This window comes from Leptinotarsa decemlineata, unplaced genomic scaffold (assembly GCF_025532065.1).
Source record: "Leptinotarsa decemlineata unplaced genomic scaffold, Ldec_3_MD MMD2_P_RNA_scaffold_7, whole genome shotgun sequence".
Classification (NCBI taxonomy): domain Eukaryota; kingdom Metazoa; phylum Arthropoda; class Insecta; order Coleoptera; family Chrysomelidae; genus Leptinotarsa; species Leptinotarsa decemlineata.
The window spans coordinates 6,435,930-6,449,642 of record NW_027412534.1 but is presented as its reverse complement, the minus strand read 5'-3'; the positions used below and the strand labels follow the sequence as shown (position 1 = coordinate 6,449,642).

At 36.9% G+C, this 13,713-nt stretch overlaps 2 protein-coding genes across 2 annotated transcripts; both read right to left on the bottom strand.

Annotated features, from left to right (window-relative positions):
• Positions 1-235: 235 nt before the first annotated feature.
• On the bottom strand, positions 236-691 carry LOC141480367 (G2/mitotic-specific cyclin-B-like). Its single transcript, XM_074170297.1, has one exon. It carries the CDS (start codon positions 689-691, stop codon positions 236-238), a length of 456 nt encoding a protein of 151 aa, XP_074026398.1.
• A 79-nt stretch (positions 692-770) lies between these two features.
• On the bottom strand, positions 771-1,415 carry LOC141480366 (G2/mitotic-specific cyclin-B-like). Its single transcript, XM_074170296.1, has one exon. The coding sequence runs from the start codon at positions 1,413-1,415 to the stop codon at positions 771-773; it is 645 nt and encodes a 214-aa protein (XP_074026397.1).
• Between the last annotated feature and the right edge of the window lie 12,298 nt (positions 1,416-13,713).

Here is a 13,713-nt window from a genome sequence, read left to right as displayed (position 1 = left end):
CCCCATGTAATTTACATGAATGTATAAAAAAATGAACATTAGTATCACTATTATGAATATTTGAATGGACGCGACTCCGCATTCCAGTAAAATACTTACATCTCACCTTTGGTCACATGAAATAACTCAGTTCATTATTTTCCTTTCTTTGGACACCCCAAAAATTCAGAAAACAGTGTTTATCAAATATATTTATTCAAATATCAAAATAAAATAATCAAATAAGGCTCCATTACTAGAAACTTGTCATACTCGCAAACTTCCTCAAAAGAGATCCCTTCAACAACGAACTTGTACTTATTTTTGCACATTCCGGCCCAGCATACTTCCTCCTGATAGTTTGCAAGCTGGAAGTCTCACTCTTGATCAAAATTCTTGCCAAGCAAACTGTAAGTCCTTCGAAGTCAGCATATTCGTAACCCGTATAATAAATGAGGGTTGGATTCCACAGACTCGACAAGTCGCTAATGCCATTGAGAATTCCCATTGATAGACAACAGGCTGCAGCAGCCTGAAGCGATGGTTTAACGTGGCTCATGCCGTAATCCATAAGTGCCAGCTCCAACATATATTTTCCCAAGACATGATGAACCCTGCGCACCTTAGCAATCTGACCGTACCTCCTCAAAAATTCAATGGATGAGGGGCGACCCAGACCGAAATCGAGCTTAACCAGTATGTCTCTCTCCATTTTTTCCAGAATAAATGCGACCGCCAATGAACTTTAAATCATACATGCAGGGATAGAACGTCTCTTCGTATTTAGCAGCTTACAAAAATGCAGATGTCCCAACTAACTGATATGTATTACGTCCCACCTCATTGTTCTGTAAGTATCTGTCAATAAGACTTACACATATATAAAGTGTTTCAATACGCAATTTGAATTTCAAACGCATCTGCACCAGCCAGTCGACGAGTATTTCTCGCATCTTCGGAGTTGTTTCACGTCCATCGAGGAAACCTTTCCTGATAGGATACTTATCCTCCAAGGTTCTCATATACTTAAAAATATCCTGAATATATTCGGTCACCATATAAGGATCATTTCTGCAGTCTTCATCGGGATCATCAATATTGAGTTGCTCGCAGGAGTAAGACTCAACAACAGGCTTCTTAGTGAACCTGTCTTCGGCAGCTGAGTTTTGATTTTTTATATTTATCCTGTTTGTTTCAGTATGAGGAGGATGAATGGCAACTGGTGCGATGGTGTTGAAGGTCGAAAGGTGATCAGGTTCCCGATCTGAAAGTTTGCTGTTCTTCTGGATTGAAACCCACAGCTTGTTCCCGACTTCTTCAAGGGGGGCTCTTTTCAGACTATCCGTTGATGATTCCGCTAATGTGAGTTTTGAAGCGAATTGTGATTGAATGTTTTTCTGGTTGGTTTTGACAGTTGCACGTGATCTAAAATCCATCCTGTAAGACTACGAGTTTATTCCAAATTGAGTCACAGATTTAACAATACACCTCCACCTGGCTGTCTTCCACAAAGTGTTCAAAGTATACTGTAAGCCACTAAACTGAGACTGATTGTCAGAATCGTTCACTTTCATATATTTATAATGAAATGGTATTGAGAGAGGTAGGTACAGGTATACAAATCAGGTAATGAAAATATCTACCTGTTTTATTTCATTGAACACAAAATCAGATCTACAGGTAACATTATACAAATCGAAACAGTCACCCTAAGGATTTCAAAAATACCATATGTTTGAGTATACGATGATTTTTTCATTTTTTCTTTAACAAATTCTGCGTTTTGAATCAAACTTCTGCAATTGGAATACACTCGTACTTGTTCATAACCCAACAAATTTCAATAATAGGTATAAAGCCCTTTTGGCTTTGAAAAATGATCAATTATGTTTCATGACATGTAAACAAATCCATTGATGTCGAAATCAGATGACCAGAAGTGAAAAACGGAAGTGGTCGTTTTTTGATGAATTCGAAACCTTCTCACCCTAAGGACTCCAAATATATCATATGTTTCAGTAACAATGATTCTTTCATTTCAGTTGTCAATACATTATGCGTTTTGAATCAAGCTTCTGCAATTGGAATACACTCATAATTGTTCATAACCCAACATCTTTTAATTTCATGTTTGTTCAATGACTTTCTTTGAATTTGCATTCTATTTCACATTAGGCGCTGGATATTATATTTGTTACGCCATCTTTATTTTTTCTCTGTCGGTACACTCTGTATTCGTTTCCATTTCATTTGATGTGCAATATTTCATTTGAGTATGCAATATGGCGGCTGAACATGAAGTTGCGATTTTAACAACAAAGCTAAATAAGCTCAAAAAAAATGAGCTAATTGATATGTTAATTACTTTGAAAGTGCCAGTAGTGGTGACAAGCATCCAGTTGAAGAATTATATAAACAGAATCAGTGATAAAGTACTAAACAATAGTGTTGAAGGAAATGTTCATGTTTCAAGAGCAAACATAACCTGTGGTGACTGTAATAAAAGGTTGAAAGAAGTGACTGACATCAAAGACAAATTTGAATCTGTGAGTAAACTGTCTTTTCATTTAGAAAAAAGGGCCCAAGAGCAGGAAGATCTAATATACCTATTGAAACAACAATTGAATAACTCAGATTCCTTACCAATATTGCCATCTAGTAGCAGAAAAGCGAATCCAGTTGAAATATCTACAACTGAGAATATTCCAAAAAAACTTTATAGCCATACAGTAAAAAAGGTGAACAACATACCGAACAAAACTCTGTCTTCTGATAACGAATTTGAAGTAAAAACTGGTGGAAATCCCAGTAGGTATTCCCCACATAAAAACAATGTAAATAAATACAAACCTATACTTGGTAGCAATAAATCCGCAAATTTTAAAACAATCCCAAAATTGGGACATTTGCACGTTTCTCGTATTGGTGCTGATGTAAAGTCTGAAGATTTACTGAATTTATTAAAAGATTCGGCACCTCAAATACCATTTGAGTGTGTAGAATGGAATAGGAATGAGCGATATTTCACTTACTTTTCCTTTAGACAAGGTCCAGGAAGTATACGAACCAACCATCTGGCCAGAGGGATCCGTAATCAGGAGGTTTAAGTTTAGAGAAAATTTTCATCCATCCAAACAAACTGCAACTACAACTTAGTTCCAGTTATATCAATTGATAACCAAGGAGTTCTCAGTTGTCAGGATTTTTCGAAGCCCAATAGCAGTCAAGTAGTTAACAAGAGTATATGTCAACTTGAAATCTGTGCTGAATTGTGTGTGATGCACTTCAACGTACAGGGTTGTAACAATAAGTCACTTGATTTGGAGATAATTTTAGACAAACATTCTCCAGATATTCTATGTATTAGTGAGAGCTGGCTTAAATCACAAGAGTGTTCATCTTTTCAAATAACTGACTATAATTTAATCTCTTTTTTCTGTAGGGAGAAACGTATCAGGGGAGGGGTATGCATTTTTGCTAAAAAATCCTTGCAAGTAAATAACATTCCTATAGAAATTAGTATAGAGCAAGATATTGAGGTATGTGCATTAGCGTTAAACGGTAAGAATAAAACTATAATAATTTTATCGGTATATAGATCACCTCTTGGTAATACTTCAACTTTTTTTGATTCATTTGATCGATTACTTGTGATGTTGTATAGTAAGTATAAAAACTTAGAATTAATAGCTTGTGGTGACTTTAACATAGATATGTTAAGGTTTACTAATGAGAGAACTGACTTCATAAATATACTTGAGCAACATAACATTAGTGCTATTATAAGTGAACCTACTCGTATATGGGGTGATTCAGCAACTTGTATTGATAATATTTTGTCTACTTCTAATCCTATTAGTTACTCCATTAATCATTCCTATATATCTGATCACACTTTCCAGCTGGCAACTTTCTGCTATGATCAGGTTGACCATAACCAAGAAACTCACAAGAGATGTTTTATTGACTACAATATTGAGAAGTTTTCTAGTTTACTGCTGGAGACTGATTGGTCTTCAGTGTATGACTCAGTTGAAGCAAATTCTAAGTTTGATAGTTTTTATAATAAATTTTCCTATTATTTTGATACTTCATTTCCAAAAAAGGTAGTCAAGATAAAAAAATCTGGTGACTCCAGGTGGATAACTACTGAGTTGAGAGAAATCAGTAGAAGGTTAACCGAGTTATCTGAGCTGAACAAAGTATATAAAAATGGTTTATATCAGAGGGAATATCAAGAACTTAAAATAATATATCAGGATAAATTGAAACATGCTACGAAAACTAGCAATGATGATAGAATCTCTTCTGCTGATAATAAAGTGAAAGAATCCTGGAAAATCATCAAGGAATCCCAGACTGGTTATTCTGGCAATGCAATACCTTGTCTAGAAAGTGCTGAAGATGGGGTCCTTCTTTCTGATGATTTTGCTATATGCAACCTTTTTAGTGAGTATTTTTCAACTGTTAGCAGTAGCATATCCAAACCTGATACTAAAAAATATTAATTATATGTCACCTTCACATCAAAGTATTTTTTTATATCCAGCAACTAAGATGGAAATTGAACAAGTTATCAAAAAAGTTTGTAAGAAAAAATCGTCCGGTATTGATGAAATTCCTGGTCTTGTTATAAAAAACGTTGCCAATGTAATTTCTGAGCCTTTGACTCATATAGTTAACTCCACTTTCATAGAGGGGAGGTTTCCTGATATACTGAAAATGTCAAAGGTTTTGCCAATATATAAAAATAAGGGCTCGAGATCTGACTGTGCATCTTACAGGCCTATATCGCTACTTAGTCAGTTTTCTAAGATTATTGAATACTGTTTCTATCAAAGATTATATGATTACTTTGAATCATTTAGATTATTTTCTTCTAGTCAGAATGCTTATAGAAGAAATAAATCCACTGTTGGCGCAATTGATCAACTCATTAAACATGTGTTGGAAATCTTAGAAAACAAACAGCAAACTCTGGGGTTATTTTTTGATTTGAGCAAAGCTTTTGACCTCTTTGACCATGACATACTGCTACACAAATTGCAGTTTTATGGTATACGTGGTCCTGCATTGAATTGGGTAAGATCTTACCTGACTGGCCGTAGTCAACTGGTCTGTGTGAATGGAATTAACTCTGTAAGTAAATGTATAGTAAGAGGGGTACCTCAAGGCTCTGTTTTAGGACCTCTTTTATTTTTGGTTTTTATTAACGATCTTCCGAAATTTTGTTCGAAAGCTTCCATTATTATAATTTTTGCGGATGACACTAATATCTTGGTATCTGCGGAAACTATGTCCGAAGTAATTATCAAAGCTAATGAAGTAACTGATCAAATTGAGGAGTGGTGTTCTACAAATGGTCTGCTGCTAAATTCTGCCAAATCTCAAATGCTCAACTTTGTTACTAAAAATATAACTATTGATAAAAGCTATTTGGTAAGATTAAATAATGAAACTTTACATCAAGTTAATTGTACTAAATTCTTGGGTGTTGATATTGATAATAAACTTACCTGGAGTTTCCATGTTGATAGTGTCAAACTGAAGCTCAGTAAACATATATATTTACTTCGTAGGTTGAAACAAACAGTCTCTTTTGATGTTCTCATGGTTTTATACCACAGTTTAATTCAGTCAGTGATTTCCTATGGTCTTGAACAGTGGGGCTTATCAGCTAAAGCTGATGAAGTGTTTGTCATTCAGAAAAAGGTAATCAGAATTCTGGCTGGGGCATCTTCAAGTGCTAACTGCAGGCCATTATTCATTCGTTATAGTGTATTAACAATGCCTAGTTTGTATATCTACCAAACTCTGATATATATATAAGAAAAAATATTTCAATTATTCCTAGAAATGAGCAAATCCATGAACATTTCACCAGAAATAACCTTCAACTTTATCAGCCTTATCGTAGATTGACAGTATCGAAGAATCACCCCATGTGCTGTGGGATTAAATTATATAATAAGCTTAGTAATGACATTAAGTCCTCAAACATCAATGTCTTTAAAAGGAAGCTTGAGGTTTTTCTATTGCAAAAAGCATACTACTCTGTGGATGAGTTTCTCCTTGAGTCATAATCATAATTTGATTGTAGCTTAGTGATTTTATTTTTATTTAAGTTATGCTTTGTATTTGTTTTTCTATAATAGTTTGACCTGTTGTATCAGCCAGTATTTTATGATGATGTTTGCCTAATGTGATTGTAAATGAACACTGATTCAATAAATGTTTGATTGATTGATTGATTGATTGTGCTGCACGTTGAGATTCAACTATCATTAACAAAGATGTGGCTTAGTCCCCTTCTGACATGTTGCGCCATCTCTGTTTCTTCTTTTTCGATGAATTCTGCATTTCCTATTCTTTCATTTCTGACAGTTGCGACATTTTTTTCTAATAACTCATTCATTTCCACAAATTATTATTATTATTCGACCCTCAATCTCCAGTTCAATTTGATCTAACACAATCAATCGAGCGATATTTGATTTCTCCATTCTGATTAGCTGACCGACACCAATCTGTAACAGAAGTTAGACTGAGTGTTCCACAAGGTTTCGTTCAGGAGTCTGAAAATTCGCAAAACGAACATTCATACGACAAAGCAAGGACTTTAGTCATCTCCTGATAATGCTTACTTGGTCAGCGAAACGCGTTAAGTGATAAATGACTGTCATATTGAAACACGAAAAACGCTTACGACAATAACGATGAAACGATAACGAATAAACGCACGCAAAACGGTCGAAAACGCACGCAAAACGATCGAAAACGCACGCGAAACGGTAGCACGTAAAACGGTCGCACGCAAAATGGTCGAATACTTCGTTTTCCACATTTTCGAATGTCAATTCCACAATATGTAACTCCTCGACACCTTTGGTGCCATCTCCTTCTTCTCCTGATGATGCTAACTTGGTTAACAAAGATACAAGACTTAGTGTCCTTCCAACATGTTGGAACGCTAGACTTCTGTTAAACCGGCATCGGCATATATTCTCCTTAAATGAAGTATTTTGACACGCCCTGTATACACATTGATATCATATTTTAAACCGACATGTTGTTTTCTTGAATGTTCTATTTTGACGCACACTGTACACTCCGACGCCATATTTGTTTTCAATGATGTATTTAGAGATACCTTGTACACATTGAGGGATCGCACGTTGAAAATTTACAGCCTCGTGGAATTGTAATGTTCTTCAATAAATGATGTATTTTGTCGAACCCTGTATACTTCGACGTCATGTTTTTTTCTTTTAATGATGTATTTTGAGACATCTCGTACATATTGAGGGATCGCAGGTTGAGTTGTGATAATTTTTCTTAAATCTGATTCATTATTATTAATATATCACTTTCGCGCTTCTAATCTTCGTCAAGTCGTTCACGTCTAATTTTGAAACCGGTAAAGTTACATTGCCCCATAAACAACGATTTCTTTCACAACCGGCAACACCTGCTTGCGTTAGGAATGTAAAACATCGATACCATCTCCATCTCTCTTTGTCTCGATTACGTCACACGCGTCCTCGCTCTTACACACACTATCATATTTTTATATGAAATATTGCTCATTTCCCAAATCTAAGTATATTTTCCTATCTTCAACATGATAATGACGATTACGACTTCCCTAAAATTTCACGGAAATCAATAATATGCGGTCAAGTATATAAAATGAGTCAATTTTGGGCCCGACAAAACTTACGCTATAAATACCCATCATTCGCAGTTACTTTCAATATCTTACATTGGTGTAGAGGCTGAGGACAATGCCTACTACGCGGACGATCCAGGTTCGATTCTCGGTCCCAAGGGGGCCGAGGGAGTACTAAGGGGGCTGATAGGTGTGGCGTAGTACTAAGGGAGCCGCGTTCCATGCTTGAATCGCTTCGATACTCATTCCATCATGCATCGATGACGCCACACGTTTCTCTCTTCCACTCACTAAAGTTTCTCTCGGAAATACTTATCAGCGACGCATGAACTTGAAGTGCGCTTGTACATAAGTTGTTCATCTACTGGTGGTTTGAATTTTCCGCTGTATGTGCGATAGCTGATTGGTTGACTGAATGACAGTAAAAGTGGTGAAGTGGAGGTGGCCTGAAGAGGGTTTTGAAGGCGAAGGCCCAGTTTACACATAATGGACGTCTGGCAGAGTCGAGGCGCTGACCTTTGCCCCTGCTCAAGTTTGCACGTGTTTTTCCATAAGGAATGGTTTAGAACTCCTATATTACTATCTTCCTTTTCATTAATGGTTCTCACTAGAACATTTCGTTGTTGTCGAGAAGGATTTTTAGCAGCTTCAAATTCTAGGGCATGAATGATGGCTTCATTCAATTTTTCATGACGTGCCATCGTCAATGACTGCTGCAGCTCCTTGTCACGAACCTCGTCGATGAAACTATGGACACTCATCCAGTGAGTGAAGTTATCCGGTGCTTCTGGGTGGGCGAGTCTTACTAACCTTTCGACTTCAGCTCCAAACTCTTGCAAACTTTCTGATGGACCTTGAGTTTTCATCTTCAGTTGAGCTTGGTAGACTTGTTGAAGGTGCTCACTACCATATCTGACCTCCAAAGCGGATATAACTGCTTAATAATCCTTTTGCCTATTCATTGGAATATTTTGCAGAATTTTGGAAGCCTTTCCTCGTAGTGCCAAAATGAGAGCTTTGCTTTCTCCTCGTTTCCCCACCCATTGTTTTCCGCAACGGCCTAAAATTATCTGCGATAAATTAACCATGAGGATTCGCCATCGAAAGTTGGAGTTTTAATAAAATTACTGCTAGAAGGGAAAGATGTCGTTTCCGATTTGCATTTTTCCACAGTAATCCATTTCGGTTTCGGTAACTCTTTCCGAAGTTCCCGGAAAATCTATCCAAACTCCTGTTCAAATTTTCTTTCCACCCCTTCAAGCTTCGCATCGACTACTTCTTCCAATCCCTCCTTTGTTTCTTGAAATACTTTTCCAAATTCTTCCTGAATATATCCCTGTACTCACTTGGGAAGATTTCAAATCTTTCAATGAATGAAGGTATATCTGAATGTCTTTTCTTCTAGTTTTCCTGTTTCACCTGAATATTTACCACCAAGTCTCTATCTTTCTCCTGTTTTTCTTGAATACCTAGTAGTATTTCACGATCTTCATTTCGGCGTAATTGTTCTTCCTCTATTATGCGTTCATCTTCTTCTTTTCTGCGTTTTCCAATCTCCACTCATCCGACAATCCTTGTTTTCAACCTGAAACAGTGAAATTTCAGTCAATTATCCCATTTCTGACACCAAATGTTATATTTTTCCCCGTGGGTCGACCAATAATTGATTACACTGAATAATCAAACTTAACTTTATTTCACTTCAAATACAACAAACACTTCAACTATTATTTGAATGTTTATCGTATTACTAGATCACTTCGTGCACCGCACTGTAACGTCTACTTGGCTGTCTCGATATCCTCGTGGCTAGGCTTGAATATCGTAGTTTTTCCGAAGTTCTGTCGAAGTCGATAGTATTATTCTCGTTGCTTCTTGATTGACGAGGAATCATCGTGACATTGACTGCCGATGAGATTGCTCTCCTGCCTTTTACTGAGAATTGAGTTCTCGGTCGATCCCATAGATGGCGTCTTGATAAGGAGAGATGTCGTCTCCCATATTTACTACAGCTTGTCATCTGAGTTGATGGAATGTCTTGTAATAGGACTGGAAAATGATTTGTCAAAAACTGTAGAAACAACATTCTGCTCAAACTATCTTCGAAAAAATAAGACTCAGATATTGACCCATTATTCCGCCCCATACATTCACTGCTCATCCGTATTGATTATGGAGAATAATAATAAATTGATGTGTATTGGAATCAAAATTATTGTGTATGTTATGAACAGACTTATTGTTATGAAAAGTTGCATTCACTTATCACTATCCAAATATGAATTGAAAAAAAATTCACCCTCGGCAACTTTATCTTATACCCACATACAAAATTCAATTCGTTTTCCATAATCGTTCTCGTGAAGTTCTTGGTGAAGCTGTATATTATAAGGATGGTTGGTTTTTTGAGAATTTCCGAAACTCTCGCTTGATATTTTCCGCAATAAGGTTTTGTGTTTATCAAATATAATTATTCAAATATTAAAATGAAATAATCAAATAAGGCTCCATTACTTCTCCAGGTGCTTCTCAAAAGCGAAAACCCATAAAAAACATCAGGATATGATGACAATTCGGACAGCGAAACCTACTTCAACAAATGTTTCAATTCTAGAATGTGAGAATAGCTATTTATGAAATGAGTGTTGAAAGTGTGGTTTAAATTTGTGAGTGAACAAGTGTGCGAAACAAGCGTTGCGAGTTGAGCAATCTCACGAACAAAATGTAACTTAATTTTACACAAATATACAAAGCTTTTCTACAACTGTCCTGTTTTCATAATTGAATAGATAAATTTGATATTTCTATAAAAGCACATTTTGACATCTCTTGACAATCAACTTTTTTTTTCATGTCATCGCATTTGCGCTCACTTCATTATTTTCCTTTCTTTGGACACTTCGAAAATTCAAAAACAGTGTTTATCAAATATAATTATTCAAATATTAAAATAAAATAATCAAATAAGGCTCCATTACTAGAAAGTTGTCATACTCCCAAACTTCCTCAAAAGAGATCCCTTAAACAACAAACCTGTACTTATTTTTGCACATTTCGGCCCAGCATACTTTCTCCTGATAGTTTGCAAGCTGGAAGTCTCACTTTCGATCAAATTTCTTGCCAAGCAAACTACAAGTCCTTCGGAGTCAGCATATTCGTAACCCGTATAATAAATGAGGGTTGGATTCCAAACACTCGACATATATTTTCCCAAGACATGATGAACCCTGTGCACCTTAGCAATCTGACCGTACCTCCTCAAAAATTCAATGGATGAGGGGCGACCCATACCGAAATCGAGCTCAACCAGTATGGGATAGAACGTCTCTTTCTATTTAGCAGCTAACAGAAATGCAGAGGTCCCAACTGACTGATATGTATTACGTCCCACCTCGTTGTCCTGTAAGTATCTGTCAATAGGACTTACACACATATAATGAAGTGTATTCTACTATTCGGTGCAATTCAACATGAAAATTATAGAAATGAGGAACATTTTGTTCAAATATAGAAATTTTAAAGGAATCGACAGAGATCAATTACTGCAGCTGCTGTTAGTATTACCCTCTGATGACATTTTGTTCTTTCAGGATGTTAATGACAGGGTTAAATATTTTACTGATTTGATGCTTGCCATATTTGATACTGTCGCGTCAATAGAAAATATAAAAATAAGGAAGACCTGATAATAGGTCTAAGGAATGAAGCGCTTAGAAAATTCCAAAAAATTAAGAACGTTACTGATTGGAATTATTATAAATTACTAAGAAACCAAACCAATATCATGATGGGAAATGATGAAAAAGCTTATTTGTATAACAAAATAAGATATAATAGCGATGTACATACTTCAAATTTGAGGTTTGAAGGCTCACTTTCCGCTGTGCTCCATCGAACCACTCTATATCAACGATCCTTCAGCTATAACGTATATAGTAAAGTTTCCTTATTTAAGTGCTGTTACAAAAAATATATCATCGCTGTTCAGAAAATCATTGATTTCATAGAATTTATACTTCTGAAAAATTCTCAGTATGAACATTTAACATGTTTTCTCTCCCACTTTTCTCTCTCTTTAGCCTTCGAGAGCTGCACTTGAGCACGTTCTTCTTCTCTCCTTTTAATGGTTTCCGCTCGTTCTTTCTCTTGCCTGGATTTTATGTCCTCCAGAAGTTGACTTAGTGACTGTAGGTCCACTTCTTCCTCTTCTGGTTCTTGGATTCTATAGTTGAGGCTGTACTTATTGGGTAGAAGGCGTTTGCCCTTGTTAGGTTTGGGCTTGGTTGTGTCACTTTCTTCGGTCATCTTGGTATTAGACAACTACCGAGTAGTTCAGGCAGCTCTTCCATGTCTACATCGTGACTGTGGTTATCTGCAATGTCTTCGTGAGGCACCCCTTGGAAGGATGGTTCGTCCCCACTATGTGGCTTCGAGCCGACAACCTCCAATGATAATCTCTGGTCTTGCTCTGGGTTGGGCATCTCAACTAGTTTCAAGAGCTGCTACTGCACCTCTTGCATTTTGCCAATTTGCTCATTCAGCCTGGTTTCTAAGTTTCCTGTATTGAAGCTTTTGGAATGATTTTTTGGGGTACCATCAGGTTCCGGTATACTACTGTCTAGTTCCCTGGAATTCGTTTCCATAGTGTCCTGGTCGTGGATGGGTGCTGCGTACGCGCTGACGAATTCCGGGATCTCCTGGGGTTGTCCCTCCTGTGGAATGGTGTCCTCCTGGCTTTTTGTGGGTAGTGGTGTAGCGTGGTGGCTGACCCTGGGTTCCCTCGATGTCTCGCCCTCCTCGATGTCCTGATGCTTGTTCATCTCCTTTGCCCCAGCGCGCGATGACAAACGTTTACCGAACGACGTGATTGAATTATTGCGCGACCTATCTCTGCCATCACTTTCTTTATACCGCGTTCACTACCACTCTGGTTTAGTGATGAACTTGCACTACCACTCTTGTTGGCTACGTTCGCGGAGTGATTTTTAGTTTTTGCTGTTACACTACCGCACTCATGATCAGTTTGATTGATCGTGTCCGTGTTTCCTGGCGTCGGCGTCGACGGTCTGCTCCTCGCTCTACCCCTTCCTAGAGAAGGTCTAGTTTTTGGAACTTTCATTTCTTGTGGACAAACCCCGACAAAGCAAGTGGTGGAGTAGCCATATATGTAAATAACATATACACCTCCCACCAACTCCACGTCAATGCTAATTTAGAAGCTATGGCAGTAACCATACAGGCAGAGAAGAAAATAAATATATGTAATATTTATATACCTCCTGGAAAGGACTCAGATAAAAATGAACTCATGAACTTTATACAACAGATTTCAAGTCCAAGAATAATAGTTGGCGATTTCAATAGTCACAGCCCTATATGAGGATCGAAAAATCAAAACAAAAAAGGAAAAAATAATTGAAGATTTTACCTCAAAATTCGATATAAACATTATGAATGATGGACGAAGCACTAGATTCGATATACATACTGGTAACACATCAGCAATAGACCCGACAATTTGTGACGCATTTCTGTCCCCATTTTTATCATGGAATATTCTACCAAGCCTATACAACAGTGACCACTATCCAATCCAAGTAACCTTCAATAACAAATACGATAATTCTGATCCCAATACACCCAGAAATTGGAACTTCCAAAGAGCCGACTGGACAAGCTATACGCAACAAATTGAACTAGACTTAGAAGGAGTCCCAGATCCTAATACCAACAATAATATAGATGAAATACTCAATATTTTCACAGCTACAATTTTGAAGTCAGAAGACACATTTATGAAAAAAGTGAAACCACCCCCTAAACATAAACCAGTTCCTTGGTGGAATGAACATTTTGATAAAGCCATCAAAGAGAGTAAACATGCATACAACATTTACAAGAGACACAAGTCAGAAAAAATTACTAGAATTCAAAAAGAAAAGAGCCAAAGTAAGACATACAATGAAAAAAAGCAGAAGAATATCATGGAGAAATTTCATATCAAGCATTAACAGCTCAACCCCGATGAGTCAACTCTGCCGTAAAGTTAAAAAACGAAAAGTTCA

What these genes read in the sequence shown, in the direction of transcription:
- LOC141480367 (XM_074170297.1), bottom strand. Translation starts at nt 691, where the DNA reads ATGGAGAGAGACATACTGGTTAAGCTCGATTTCGGTCTGGGTCGCCCC.
- LOC141480366 (XM_074170296.1), bottom strand. Translation starts at nt 1,415, where the DNA reads ATGGATTTTAGATCACGTGCAACTGTCAAAACCAACCAGAAAAACATT.